At 55.0% G+C, this 13,154-nt stretch overlaps 1 protein-coding gene across 2 annotated transcripts; it reads left to right on the top strand.

The window, feature by feature from the left end:
- The first annotated feature begins 493 nt into the window (after nucleotides 1–493).
- Pgf (placental growth factor) lies at nucleotides 494–10,958 on the top strand. 2 transcript variants are annotated; one of them, XM_036206175.1, is made up of 7 exons: nucleotides 494–900; nucleotides 2,057–2,096; nucleotides 6,148–6,344; nucleotides 6,567–6,646; nucleotides 8,374–8,403; nucleotides 8,514–8,577; nucleotides 10,139–10,958. In XM_036206175.1, exons 1-6 carry the CDS (start codon nucleotides 844–846, stop codon nucleotides 8,563–8,565), a joined length of 456 nt encoding a protein of 151 aa, XP_036062068.1. In that variant the 5' UTR covers nucleotides 494–843; the 3' UTR covers nucleotides 8,566–8,577; nucleotides 10,139–10,958. The 2 variants fall into 2 exon arrangements, with proteins under 2 accessions (XP_036062068.1, XP_036062069.1); XM_036206176.1 differs by lacking the exon at nucleotides 494–900 and adding an exon at nucleotides 1,869–1,909.
- Nucleotides 10,959–13,154: the final 2,196 nt, after the last annotated feature.

Genomic DNA, 13,154 nt, shown 5'->3' with positions numbered 1-13,154 from the left:
CAGGTGGAGCCCTCTCATAGGATCAGGTTCTTAGTCTATAAAATGGGCTTAGTAATCCTTTCACTTCCTCCCCCCCCCCCCCCCCCCGGAATTGTAGGCACGGCACGTCGTGGTCATGGAGGGCCGCAGCGAGATGCTGCCTTCTTAAGGCTGTGATCCCTGCAGAGGTCACTAAAGTACCCAGCCATCTCCATGGCAGATGTTGGACGTCAGCACCTGAAGGTTCCCACCGAAGGTGGCACCACAAGAGCCAGGTGCAACCCTGGCCGTCGCGGCGGGCTGATCCCCGGAGCAAGTTAGCGCCAGGCTCGGAGGGGCCTGGTGATCTGCGCAGGCAGCGCCCCTTCCGCGCCCTGCGGGGTCACGCGCACTCAGGTCTCACCGCCAACCCGCTCTCGGCGCTCCGGGGCCGTTCGTGGGGCCTCGGGGCTCAGTGGGCGGGGCAGGCTGCAGCCACGCCCCATGCACAGCCTTGAAAACCAGCGGCCGACTAGCTTCAGTTCATAGGGGAGCTGCAGTCTGAGCAGGAAACTGCATCTTCAGACTTCTGCTCAGCCACGAGAGGAGCTAGGGTCACCGGGCGCCCAAGACCCTTTCACATCGATCCGACTCGCGGGGTCAACTCCCGACCAATTTCCTCAGCCACAGCCTTACCTGTGAGCTCGGACTTCCCCGGCTTCCAGCCGATGCTCAAACTGACGGCAGAGACCTAGGACTGCAGTGAGTGGGACACCGGACCCCTTACTCAGCTCTCCTCCGGTATCAGCGTCTCCCCCCAGGGGATGAGCATGGTGATTGTGCCTTGAAGAACCCTGGCTCTGGACGTCTGTAAAGGTGCTGGCCATGAAGCTGTTCACTTGCTTCTTGCAAGTCCTGGCTGGGTTGGCTGTGCATTCCCAGGTAAGGACCTGGCCTGGCTTCTCTTGACCTTCTCATCCCAGCCATAGCAACGGGGGGTGGGGGTGGGGTGGGGGCGCTACGGTCTGAAGTTACAGGCCCACTTTAGAGAGCAGCTCCTGCTGGGATGCCCACATCTTTCCCAGGGACTGGTCTGGACATCAGGGAGACCTCTGGCTGGGCAATCCCCAAATCCTGGGGGCTGTCTTGATGGGGGCAGGGAAGCCACAGGGAACGACGAAGGTTTCCTGTCTGGCCCTTGGAGCCCAAGTGGCTTTGCTAAAAGCATCTGTCCACTAATCCCAGTCAGTTCCCTGGCCTTGTGGTCAGGGTTGAGGCCCCATGACCAACCAGGCACCCCCAGGACCTCTGACCTGGCCAGAGAAGCTTGTGGTGGGGAGCTGAGGCCCTTCCCCCGACCAGTGCTCCAGTTGAGCAGGGGGATCTTGGGTGGGCTTCAGATATGACAAGGGATCCTGCCATTGCCCTTTCCTCCTGGTGGGTAGTTGAAGGTCCTGAGTGCAGGGCCTGGGGAAGTGAGCAGGGCCCTTTTCCCAGGAGCTGGGTGAGTCTGGCTGGGAGCCAGATTGGGCAGCAAAATCCTGACAAAGCCAATGCATTCCCTTCCTGCTACACTGCCCCTGCACTGCCCACTGCCCCGGGAGTCCTCTGCCCCAGCCCAGCAGTGGCTGGGTTGTGCAGTCCCCGTGCTGAGCAGCCAGGCCATCAGCCTGCTCTCTGCAGTGTTAACCAGAGGTGTAACATTACTGGCAAGCAGCACCAGCTCATGGCGCCGCCTGCTCCAGCCCCTGAGTTCCCACCAGCTGATCACCTCCCCCTGGGCTCTGGCACCCAGCCAAGGCGGGCTGTAGAAGGCCCAGCAGGGCTGGCCTGGGGGCTGGGTAGAAGAGAGACCCCACAGGATTAGAAGCCCTTTGGAACATGAGAAGCCTCCCGGAACCTCTAGCTTCCTACTCTTTTCCAAATGAGGAGACTGAGGCCAGAGAGTCAGGTGGGTTGTAGCGGTACAAAATAAGAGGCAGTTTTGAGACAGGGCAGAGTATGTGCAGAGGATGGGGAGGAGCTCAGGGCGGACTCAAAGAGAAGAGCCCCAAGGAGATGCTCCTTCCTCACAGCTGCACCTTTGTGTCCATTGCAGGGGACCCTGTCTGCTGGGAACAGCTCAACAGAAGTGGAAGGTAAGCCAGCCAGGCCAGCTATGCACGCCGAGCCCCTCTCTTCTTTCCTAATGAGCCCCAGCAGAGAAGGGATCGGTCTGAAGGATGGGAGCAGGCCAATAGTAAGCTGGGGAGGTTCTGCAAGCTCGACATGTTGGCTGAAGCCCAAGAGAGTCCACCTCTCGTGACCCAGCAACCTAGAGAGGTGCGGTCATAAGTTAGGGTCACCTCACCAAGCACACAGAAAGGAGGACAGGATAGCCAGGGTTCATCCAGCTGGCTCAGAGCCCCTGACCAGCATGCGGTAAGGGTGCAGATGGAGTCTTAGTGGACGGGATCAGCGTTGAGTGCCAGAGGCCAGACTGGAGTTTGAGAGCTGGATGTAGTAGGCACGCAGTCCAGAGGCTTGGTCAGGTCCAGAGCCTGTGCAGCTCTGACCAGGCCTTTCCATTGATTACAAACAGGCGGGCTGTGGCACACCCTCCCTGGCCCTTTCACTCTCTGCCCTGGGTTGTGTCAAGACGTAATCTTCAAAGGGCAGTAGGACCTTTGCCAAAGAGTCGGACATGCAAAAGGCAGGGAGCTCATGCCAGGTCCTTCCTCCTTCTCCCTTCCTGCCTCTCTGAGACTCGGAGGATGGCCACATGCCATTGCTGAGGCTTCCAACAGCACCATGGGAGAAGGGATGTACTTGCAGGGATGTCCTTGCTTACACAGATAACAACTGACTTGCTGTCATGGGCTGGGAACACCCTCTGCTGGCCTGCCCGCCTGTCTGTTCACCAGCCCCTTGGGAGCATCCTGACCCCTGCCTGTCCCTGCTCTCACACCTGAAGCTCCGACCACTGAATGGGTGAGAGAGGTAGCTGCCTCAACTCTACGGACTTGCCCATTTTCTGAGCTCTCTGGAGTTGGCACAATATCATGCTCTCTAGGGTTTGAGCAGGGCTGCCCCTCTCGTCCCAAGATCATATCCCTTATTGATGGTTTTAGTATGTAGATCAGGCACCAGCTTCCAAAGGTGTCTTGGCCTCTGTTTCCTCATCTGCTAAATGGGAGAGTTAGATAAGTACTTGGTGTCAAAGACTCTTTTCCCAAGGCTGTAAGAGTCTGAGTCCTTGGAGGAGACGTGAGTGTATATACTCCCAAGGATCCTGATGAGAAGGCTTGGAGATGTAGATTCAGAGTGTAGGCCAGCTCACCCATAATCCTAACAAGCAAGGGGCCTGCACTGTGGCCAAGGAAAGACCAGCTGTTAAAATCTGACTTTACTCTCTCCCACTAACGCCGGAGTCAGAGGCAGCACGTGCAGCCATGGGCACTGATTTTCACCGCTGTTCTTCCGGGTCCCAGGGATGGGCGTGTCCTGTTACTTGGCCTGACCGTAGGCTGTGAAGTAGGAAGGTAGCAGAGTTTCCCAGCTGAAGAACCTGAGGCTTAGAGAGGCCTCAGGGATCAGCCAAAGCTCTAGGCACTCTTCAGTGTAGTGGACAGAGCCAGCATGCTCAGCCTCAGGCCTCCCAGCTGCACAGGAGCCAAACAGTCCTAAGTAGAGTATCCCTGGTGGCAGGCTGGCTGGGTGCCTGGCCAGTGAGGAGGACACCAGCTAGGCTCCAGCTGGTGGCCAGTGGCTGCTGCAGGGATCTTTCCAGAAGCTTGCTCTCTGGACTAAACAGTGTTCTTCTTGGAGTTCTTCCATTCTGGGTAGCATGTCCCTGGGGACAGATGGCGGCTCACTCATAGGGTTGGACAGGTAGCTGAGGAGCCCATTCTGGCCCCAAAAGAGGCTCTCAGAGGAGGGCCCAGGGCTGGCAGGAGCAGCCTCCCAGTCCTCTCCCTAGCCAGAACAGGTTTGGGGTTAGTGGAGGTGCTCTTCAGAGCAGTGGAGCACAAGTCTTTCCTGAGCGGCACATCACACATCTGAGAGCAACGGAACTCTGTGCTTCCTCAGGCAGCCTCTCGCCAGGTCTTTGTGTTTTCTGCACACCCAGACAGGGGACCTCCAGGGGTGAACCTTCTTCCTATTTCTTGGTGCTTCCAGGTAAACCAGGCCTCAGCTCAGCTCTCTCTTGGCCTTTCTAGGCCACTAACAGGTCTCGGGATTTGGGGGTCCTGGAACCCAAAATGTTTACATGAGAGGATGTGGGATAGGCATTTGTATGAGTGGCAGGAGGGGGCTAGGCCCCCTTTTCTGCTGTCCTTCCCTGGTGACTGAGTTTTTTGTGCAGCTGACTGCTTCTCTCCCTTATTTACATTTCCACGGCAGAGATTAAATGTTCGTCCGTGGCGTGGTGCTCAAGAGGGCTTCAGACTAAACACTCAGTTCACGACGCTGGCGAAAGGGAGGTGGCCCCTGACCCATATTGCAAAGGCAGGCTTTCCTTGGACTCAGGGACTGCCTATGAGGAGAGAGAGGCCTTGTTTCCCCAATTGGGTCCAGGAAGAGTGTCCAGTAGTCTGGAAAAGTAGAGTCAGAGGGTCCCCACATCCCCCTCCAGCCCCTGGTCTAGCCCAAGTGCCATCAAAACAGAGCAGTGTAGGATGGAACACCAGACGCCTAGATAAGTACGGTTTATTGCCTCATGGACGCACTGCCTCTTGGGTATTTTCCACCAGCTTGCAGCCTTTCCCGAGGGCCTCTGCTATGTCTGAAGTTTATTTTTCTTCTGAGATTACCCGGAGCCACATATCCTCACAGGATCTGTGGGATGGACTTCGGCCCCCTCTGTCTCCTAGGAAGGACCACAGAAGTGGGGGTCTGCTGGGAAAGGCCACTGCTCTCTGTTAAGGCCAACTTGTAGGTGACCCAGGTCCCAAGTCTCCCATGAGCTGAGGATGGTCATTCAATGTGGAACAGGCTGATCCAGACAGTCTGTCAGGGCATACGTGACCTTAGCAACCATCTCTTCCCAGGCTGCTTCTCTCTCCCAAGCGCAGGAAACCGATATACCTGGAATGGCTAAGTGACCTTCCCAAGGTCATACAGCCAGTATAAGGGACTGCAGCCAGATGGCCTGCTTTGGCTGCTCCCTGAGAGCTTGCTGGTACCAGGCTACCCCTTGAAGGAACAGCATCTTTGGAGGGATTCCAGATCAGTCCCCCAAGAGATACCACTACCACCACCAGGACATCACAGGGCTCGGGGGTCTGTTCCTGGTAATCCTCCGTGAACTATCACCTCATCAGTCAGGAGTCACTTAGCCTGTGTTTACTGGGGGGTCAGCTCCGGCCCTCCCAGAGTCTCATTTTGGCTCCAGTGGAGATAAGAACCACTAGTGATGGTGGGGAGGATATGAGCTGGGGACCCAAGCTATGCTCCAGAGAAGAACACCACTCCTGGTAGCGTGGGTGGAGAAGGCTTCATGGAGGAGTGGGGCCTGGGGACAGGCACATGGATGCCCTTGGACCACTCAGGGCAAGATTCGAAGCTGGGGGGGTCAATACTGATATGTCCTAGCTCCTGTAATGGGTGGTGGGACCACATAGACAGGAGGCTGGACCACATAGACAGGAGGCTGGACCACATAGACAGGAGGCTGGACCACATAGACAGGAGGCTGGACCACATAGATGACAGGAGGCTGGACCACATAGCTAGGCATGCTCTTGGCTGCAGAGGATATCAAGTGGGACAAGACCTATGGAAGCTATAGTGAGGTTGGGACAGAGGGTAAGGGAAGGCTAGCCCTTCCTGGCAGGAGAACTGTTTTCAGCAAGTTCCTCAAGGCCCAGGAAGTACTGGGTCAGGCTAGAGAAAGACCCAGAAGCTTGAGGAGTGGTCAGGGCATAGTCCTCAAAGCTTCAAGGAAGCTTGGAACCAGAGAGAAAAACAGAATGAAAAACTTTGGATCTTGAGAGATTCCACTCCATTGGAATTTGAGCCCCCCAAAACTAAGAGGCCAGCAGACACCCCAGAGGGTTGGCAGCAATAGTCCAGAGCAGAGGGACCCCACATAGGCCCAGGGGCTTCATGGAAGAGGTGAACTCCGTGTGAACTGAACCCAGGAGCTGAATCTGGGCCATCAAGAAGCAGGTTCCTGCTGACCTGACCTGGCCTTCTGTCTCCCCATAGTGGTGCCTTTCAATGAAGTATGGGGACGCAGCTACTGCCGGCCAATGGAGAAACTGGTGGAAATTGTGGATGAGTACCCTGATGAGGTAGCACACATGTTCAGCCCATCCTGTGTCCCCCTGAATCGCTGTACTGGCTGCTGTGGGGATGAGAGTCTACACTGTGTGCCGCTGAAGACAGCCAACGTCACCATGCAGGTAGGGAGGCTCTCCCCCACCTGTCACCACCTGCCATAGCCCACAGAATCTCTAGAAATTACCCAGAGAGGGACAGAGGCAGGCCAAGGCCCTACAACGGGAACCAACCTCCCAAGCCAGAGTCCATTACTCCCAGCACAGAGTCCATCCTCTTGAACCCTCATCAAGGCTCTGAGCCCCTCACTGGCTCATAACTGTCCATCAACTTTTTACTTCCCACAGATCTTGAAGATCCCCGCCATTGGGGACCAGCATTCCTACGTGGAGATGACATTCTCTCAGGATGTGCTCTGTGAATGCAGGTTGGTCCTGGGTGGGCAGCAGGGACAGGCTGTGCACTTAGCAAAACCTAAGCCTCTGCAAATCTTCACAAGGCCCCTGGGGCAGAGGCAGGGGCTGCCACAAGCTGTGCTTGCTTCCCTAAGCAAGTGGTCCTCGGGAGATGCTTTTCCACTTTCTATGCCCTACCAGCCCACTCGGCCTGAGGAGCTGGCCTCAGCAGCTGGGGTACAGCTGCTAAGATATCCCAGTAGGAAGGGAAGACTGAGTCTCTCCTAGAGTCTGGCCAGGGCCCCTGTGCATGCCATGTCTCTACCCTCTGAGATGAGCAACACCTGCCACAGGCTTCAGGAATCGGTGCAAGAGGCAAAGACATCACAAGCCTGTACTTGATTCTGGACCAGGGACAAGGAAAAGGAGCACACTGCTAACTGTCCCCAGGGAGCTCTGACCAACGCTCAGCCTTGCTATTTGTCCCCCAGGTTCTTGGAACATTTGTGACTGGGAACAGCAGCCTGCCATGCCGTCTAGGTTCATGGGGAATGACATAGGTTTGATACTGCTCTTTGCTGTGGACAAGGGCACCAGACTAGGGGTTTGGGACCCAGGCTGGAGCTGAAGGAAAGGGCGGATGATGTTTCATGCATGTTTATTCAATGCCCACTGTGTGCCACGCTAGGTGCTTGGGATAGGGCAGTGAGCAAGATAGATGAGGTTCATGCCCCGTGGCCACCTCATCCGCATGGCATGCATGAGGAAAGGAGGTTCCGTGCAGTTCTGTGACTTGCTCAGCTAGTGAGCGTTGAAGAGGGATCGAGGCTCGGCTTCGCCCTCTCACTCCTGCGACTGCATTTTTCCTGCTGCCTTTCTTGGTAGTTACCACGGTCTCCACAGCCCCAGTGCTAGCCACGTGGCCTGCCTTGCCTAGTGCCCGGGACTCTAGCTGCCCACTTTGAATCTGAGCCCTGGCTCCAGGCCCTCCCCACTATGCCAGTATTGGGGGCCTTGACTCACCCCGTCTACCTCCAGCGAGGTAACAATAGCTCAGTCGTAACCCCCGCCCCCCAGCTCTGCACATTTGCCAGCCCAGCCACTCTTGGGGCAAGGTGTGACTGGGAAGAGTAGGACACACTCAGGGGGCCCCTGCTGCCCCTCCTGTCCGCAACACTCTTCCTGGGAAATACTGAAGCTATCCTCTTCCTTCAGGCCAGGCAACAGGGACACCTTTCTTCTCACTTCTGGGCCAACAGCCACGGTCCCAGAAGGCAGAGCTGGGACATGCCTGGTGACTGTGAAGCAGGATCCCTGCTGTTGCCACGGTGGGGTGAGGGGTTGAGCCCAGCCAGGCAGCCTTAGCTAGTGGCCACCATTGCCCTGTCGTCCACAGTCTTGTCCATCATTGAGGGAACTCCCACAATGCACCCGGGAAGGAAGCGGGGGAAAGTGAACAGAAAAAGTACAATAGCAGAGGACAGATCCTAGATTTGATGCCAAGAGTCTAGGACGAGCAGAAACATGTGATGGAGAGCCCCCAGGGGGAACATCGACCTCTCTGGAGGTTGCCAGGACCTAGGTAGGGCAGGAGCCCAAGTACAGGGTCCTCTACCATAGCTTCTTCACCAGCTCCGTGCTGCCCCCTAGCGGCGCTGATGCAACTGCGTTACAGGACTTAGGAACTGGATGGGAAGTGGGGAGATAGCAGGAAGCGCCCACTCACTCTTCTCTCCTGCACCTCTTTCTGTTTCCCTAGGCCTATCCAGGAGAAGACGAAGTCAGAAAGGTAAGCGTACTGACTGGGGCTCGAGGTGATTGTGGGGCCCGCCAGCCCCTGTCCTAGCTGAGGAGCTGAGGAGCCCCAGCTACGGTGTGCTGATGTTTCGCTTGTTGCAGGAGGAAAATCAAAGGGAAGAGGAAGAAAGAGAAGCAGAAACCCACAGACTGAGGGACCCCACCAGTGAGTGTGCTGGGGGCACAGGGCTGGCAAAAAGGCTGGGCCTAAGGGACAGGGGCTGCCCTAGCAGCAAGAGTCAATGGTCAGGGAGGGGCGAGGTAAAGCGGGATGAGATCTTGGGGTGAGAACAGGGAATGCATGTCTTTTAAGGTCCAACGTGCTTCCGGGGACCTTAGTTCTTGTCTCTTATCTATGTGTGGCCTTAAACAAATCACTTTCCTTGTAAACTGATGGGGCTGGCATCAGCAAGCGTTGGGCTATTCTGCAGGCATCTGCCAAGCGCTGCTGTGTGCCAGACACGTGGGTGACAGCCACATTTCCTGCTCTTCCCATGTTTGCCTTTTGCTACACAGCTGGCCCCTTCCAGGCAGCCCTGGGAAAGGTGTAGAATCACCCAACCCCACCCGCACGCACGCGCCTTCCGCTTCCCTGGCCAATGTCTCTGTCTTTGGGTCCCGTCCTTCCTCTCTTCTCTCGGTTCCTTGCCTGTCATGCTTCACGCCCACCCGGGGGGCAGCAGGACAGAGTCCCAGGCTACAGTGTAGCTGGAAGAGGAGGATCAGTGAAGGGACACACCAACCTGGCAGCCAAGTTAGTGGGAGTTAAACGTTACACACACACATAGATACCAAGTGCCATCGTGCCATTTCCCAGATATGGATGTTTGGGGGTGTCTCATTCAAGTATTCCCCAAAAGAATTTCGAAAGCTCATGTGCCTCTTGCTTAATTTTAGGCTGGCCATGAACATTTGCAGGGAGGAGGGTTGTTTTCGATAGGGGGCTGTGGAGCCCAAGTTGGCTTTAAACTTCCAGCAATCCTCCTGCCTCAGCCCCCCAAGTGCTGGGAGCACAGACATGTGCACTGTAAATATTTCCCTCTTTGTAAAAATCATATGAAGGAACAGCTGGGTTTGGAGTACCTGTCCTTCTTTAAGAGAAAGGGCTACAGCAGCCAGGACAGCATGTCTCAGGCACTTCCTCACACAGAGTTAGAGCGGAATATCCAAGAAGGCTGAAAACTGATCTCTTAAAAAAAAAACAATAAACAAAAAAAAAAACACCTATTTGGGGGAGTGACGATGTGGTACAGTGGTAGGGAGCTTGCCTATCATGTGTAAGGCCCTGAGTTCGATCTCCAGGGCCACAAAACATACAGTAATATAATACAAACGTTTGTCTGAAGATCGGTGTCTTGGGGTAACCAGAGACACGGTTACATGATGCCAGATTGGCTTTAAATGTCTCTGTCGCTGAACAGTTGTGTGATCTCAGGCAAGCTTCTTAAACTCACTGAACCTCAGCTCCTCGTTTGTGAGCAAGGAACATCCTCGTGGGGTGTTGTGAAGGGTGAGTGAGTACTTGGCACAAAGCCAGGCACCTGAGCAGGTGCTTGGCAAGGGAGGCTGAAGCAAGCGGCTTGCTAGCCTGGGTGTGAGCAGGGTTCCCAGGGCACTGCTTTTCCTGCTGCTCCTCAACCTCTGCATCCACCCTCCTCTATAGGAGGGAACCTTGTCCTCCACAGTGTCCTGGTCTCCCTGACTTGTCTGTGTTTGGTCTCTGGCAGGTACGGTGATGCTGTTCCCTGGAGGTAACCAGCCCCTCAGAGGGGAGACCCCACACCCAGCTCATATATTTATTACCGCCACCCTCTCAGATCCTTCCCTGCTGGTACCTACCCTCTATTTATTAGCCAACTCGTCCCTGCTGAATGACTTGCTCCCTTCAAGATAAGGGGCATGGAAGGACAGGACCCTCAGGAATTCAGTGCCTTAAACAGAACGTGAGAGAAAGGAAGAAGCCAGCCACGGTTCTGTGGGAGCTTCGGCTTGGGAAGAAGCAAGACATGGACATGGACTTTCAAGGGGCAAGCCGGGCCCCTGAGGCTCTGGGTCTCCAGGGAACTGGAGAAGAAAAGAGAAGGTCCAGTACCTACCCTGGTCCCTGGCTCCGCCCAGATAGCAGCTCTGGCCCTGGCTGCATTGAAGACAGGAAGAGGGGGACCCAGCCATGTCCTCTTGCTGCTGGAATCAACTGTTTACCCTGGAGACCAGGACAAGACATTTGGCTCTGGAGAACAGAGCTTGCCTGTGGGCTTTGCCTTTCAGTCTAGAAGTTCACGCTTCGTCCTTTGCAAAGCACCACCACCCTGCCCTCCATCTAGAACACAGGCGGAGTGGCCTGGGGCCAAACAGAGGGCAGGCTGGATAACAGCCCAATAGATTGGTGGATTTTTCACAGCTGCAAGCCAGGGGCATGTGTCCTAGTGTTCCGACTATGGAAAGCAAGCAGATTCCTGGAGGGCCCTTGCAGCTCACCAATCGTCTCTGCCGGGACTGTCTAACCGCCAAGCCAGATTCTCTTGAATAAAGCATTCTAGTCTGGAACCAACCTGTTCAGGATGTGTGTCTTCCCGAGCAGTGGAGGAAGCAGAAAATGGAAGCAAGGCAGATAAGGGAGGGTGTGGGAGAATCAAAGAGCATGATGGTAGACCCAAGCCTCTCTTCCTCATCTCCAAGAGCCTTCCCGGGCTGGCAGAGGGCATGTCACAACGGGTAGCATCATATATGTTCCCCCTTGGACAGCTGGGGAAACTGAGGCCTGAGAAGGCAGAATGAATGACACAGAGGCAAAAGAGCACTGGGCTGAGAGTCAGAGGCCAGTCTTATCCCAGACTTGTGAGGAGGCACTGAGTTTTCATCCGTTCACTCTTGGCTAGACCTCTCCAGCTTTGACACATGAGCCCTTCTACTGACTCAGTGGCCCTGCATGGTCTTCAGAGACTGTCCCTATATAGATTATGTCAGGGCTGCCCCTGGGATCCATCCGCTCCCAGAGATACAGCCTCACCTCTAAAAGCTGGGGAGAGGTCTGGCTCCAGCCTCCTCTAAGGCCCATTTTCCCACCCTATACCCAGCCTGGAGCACACATTCTGGATAGCCTATAAGTGGGTCTCCCAGGGTCTTCAGGCCTCAGGAGGGTCACCCTGTCCTAGGCTTGCTGAAGCACAATGTCCCCTCAATCACCATTTGGGCCCTGGATGCCTGGATCAGCTGCCAACTTCCTTCACTTTCCTTCCCCTCCCCCCAAAAAAGATTGTGTTTTTTGCGGGGTGGCGGCGGTGGTGCATGCCCCTTTAATCCCAGCACTCAGGAGGCAGAGCCAGGCAGATCTCTGTGAGTTCGAGGCCAGCCTGATCTACATAGCGAGATCCAGGACAAGCACCAAAACTACACAGAGAAACCCTGTCTTGACAAAAACCAAAGACTGTATTTCTTCTTCGAGTCCAAACCACTTTCTAAGAGACACCCTGACACGTGAGGTGTTGTGAGTACCTTTTTATGCCGTGTGTGCTGGTTAAAGAGTCCTACTTTATCTCTTGAGGTGAAACACACAGGGGCTCAGAGGGCAGAAAGGGGTGTGCCTATAGGCCAGTGGTTCTCTTCCTTCCTTTAATACAGCTCCTCATTGGTGGTGACCCACAACCACAAGATTATTTTCTATGCTACTTCATAACTGTAATTTTGCTGCTGAGGATGTCTCAGTTCCTAAGATCATGGGAAATATTTTTTTGATGGTTGCGACCCACTGCTATAGGCTTTGCTTGAAGGTCATGATGGTGAGCAGGGTAGAGGGGCCTCTATGTAGACAGCTGCCTTCCACTTGTCTGTTCGCAGAAGCCTGGAGCCCTGGAGGATGGTCTGGCAGTCCGGTTAGCATGTGTTCTTGGCTAGGGATCAGAGAGGGTGTGGGCTGGCCCCAGGGGACTCAGCTGAAGAGATGACTTTCTTGCTTCTCTCTTCCTCTGCAGCTGTTGGAAGGCATTATCACTGGCTATGTTCTCTGAAGAAAGCACCCCTCCCTCGCTCAGGCCTCTGGCTGGACCCTGAGGACCCCAACCCCACCCTGTAGCATCTCTAAGGGCTTTCAGCTCCCACTCAGGCCAGCAACCTCTGCAGTAACCTAGACAGAGACCAGGATGGTTCTGGGGTCAGAAGAAGCAAGCCTTGTCCTTGGCCAGGGTGTTCACTGCAGGAACAGTTAGGAAAGGAACATCATGGTGGGTGCATTTGACCAAACTGCAGGTCCTTTCAGGTCGTCTGGCTCCTCGGGGACCTGTGTAATGTGTTTGTCACTCATTGGTGGAATATCAGTCAGGTTCTGAGGAGCTGTGTGGAGTGGAGCACACATGGCCTTTGCCCTGGGCTCTCCTTCCACAGAGAGCTGTGTGTTAGAGGTTGTAGGTTGCCATTTCAGTTGCTCAAATTGATGACTGGACTCAAAGCTGAGGAAAAGGAGCTCTTGAGCACCCCAAATTCTAAAACAAGGAACAATTTGGGGCCATACCAGAAACGCTTGCCTAATAAATCCATTAAGAGATAACTTGATGGGAGGGGTGAGTTGGTTCAGTGGTTAAGAGCACAGGCTACTCTCCCAGAGGACCTGGGTTTGATTCCCAGCACCACACATGACAAGTCACAACCATCTGTTCTGAAGTTCTCAGGAATCTGACACCCACTTTCTGGTCTTTTCAGGGACCAGGCATCTCTGTGGTACACAAACATATACACAGTTAAAACACT

The sequence above is a fragment of the Onychomys torridus genome, chromosome 14 (genome assembly GCF_903995425.1).
Source record: "Onychomys torridus chromosome 14, mOncTor1.1, whole genome shotgun sequence".
Taxonomy (NCBI): Eukaryota; Metazoa; Chordata; class Mammalia; order Rodentia; family Cricetidae; genus Onychomys; species Onychomys torridus.
Note: the sequence above shows the minus strand (reverse complement) of the source record. Positions and strands in the feature narration are given on the sequence as shown.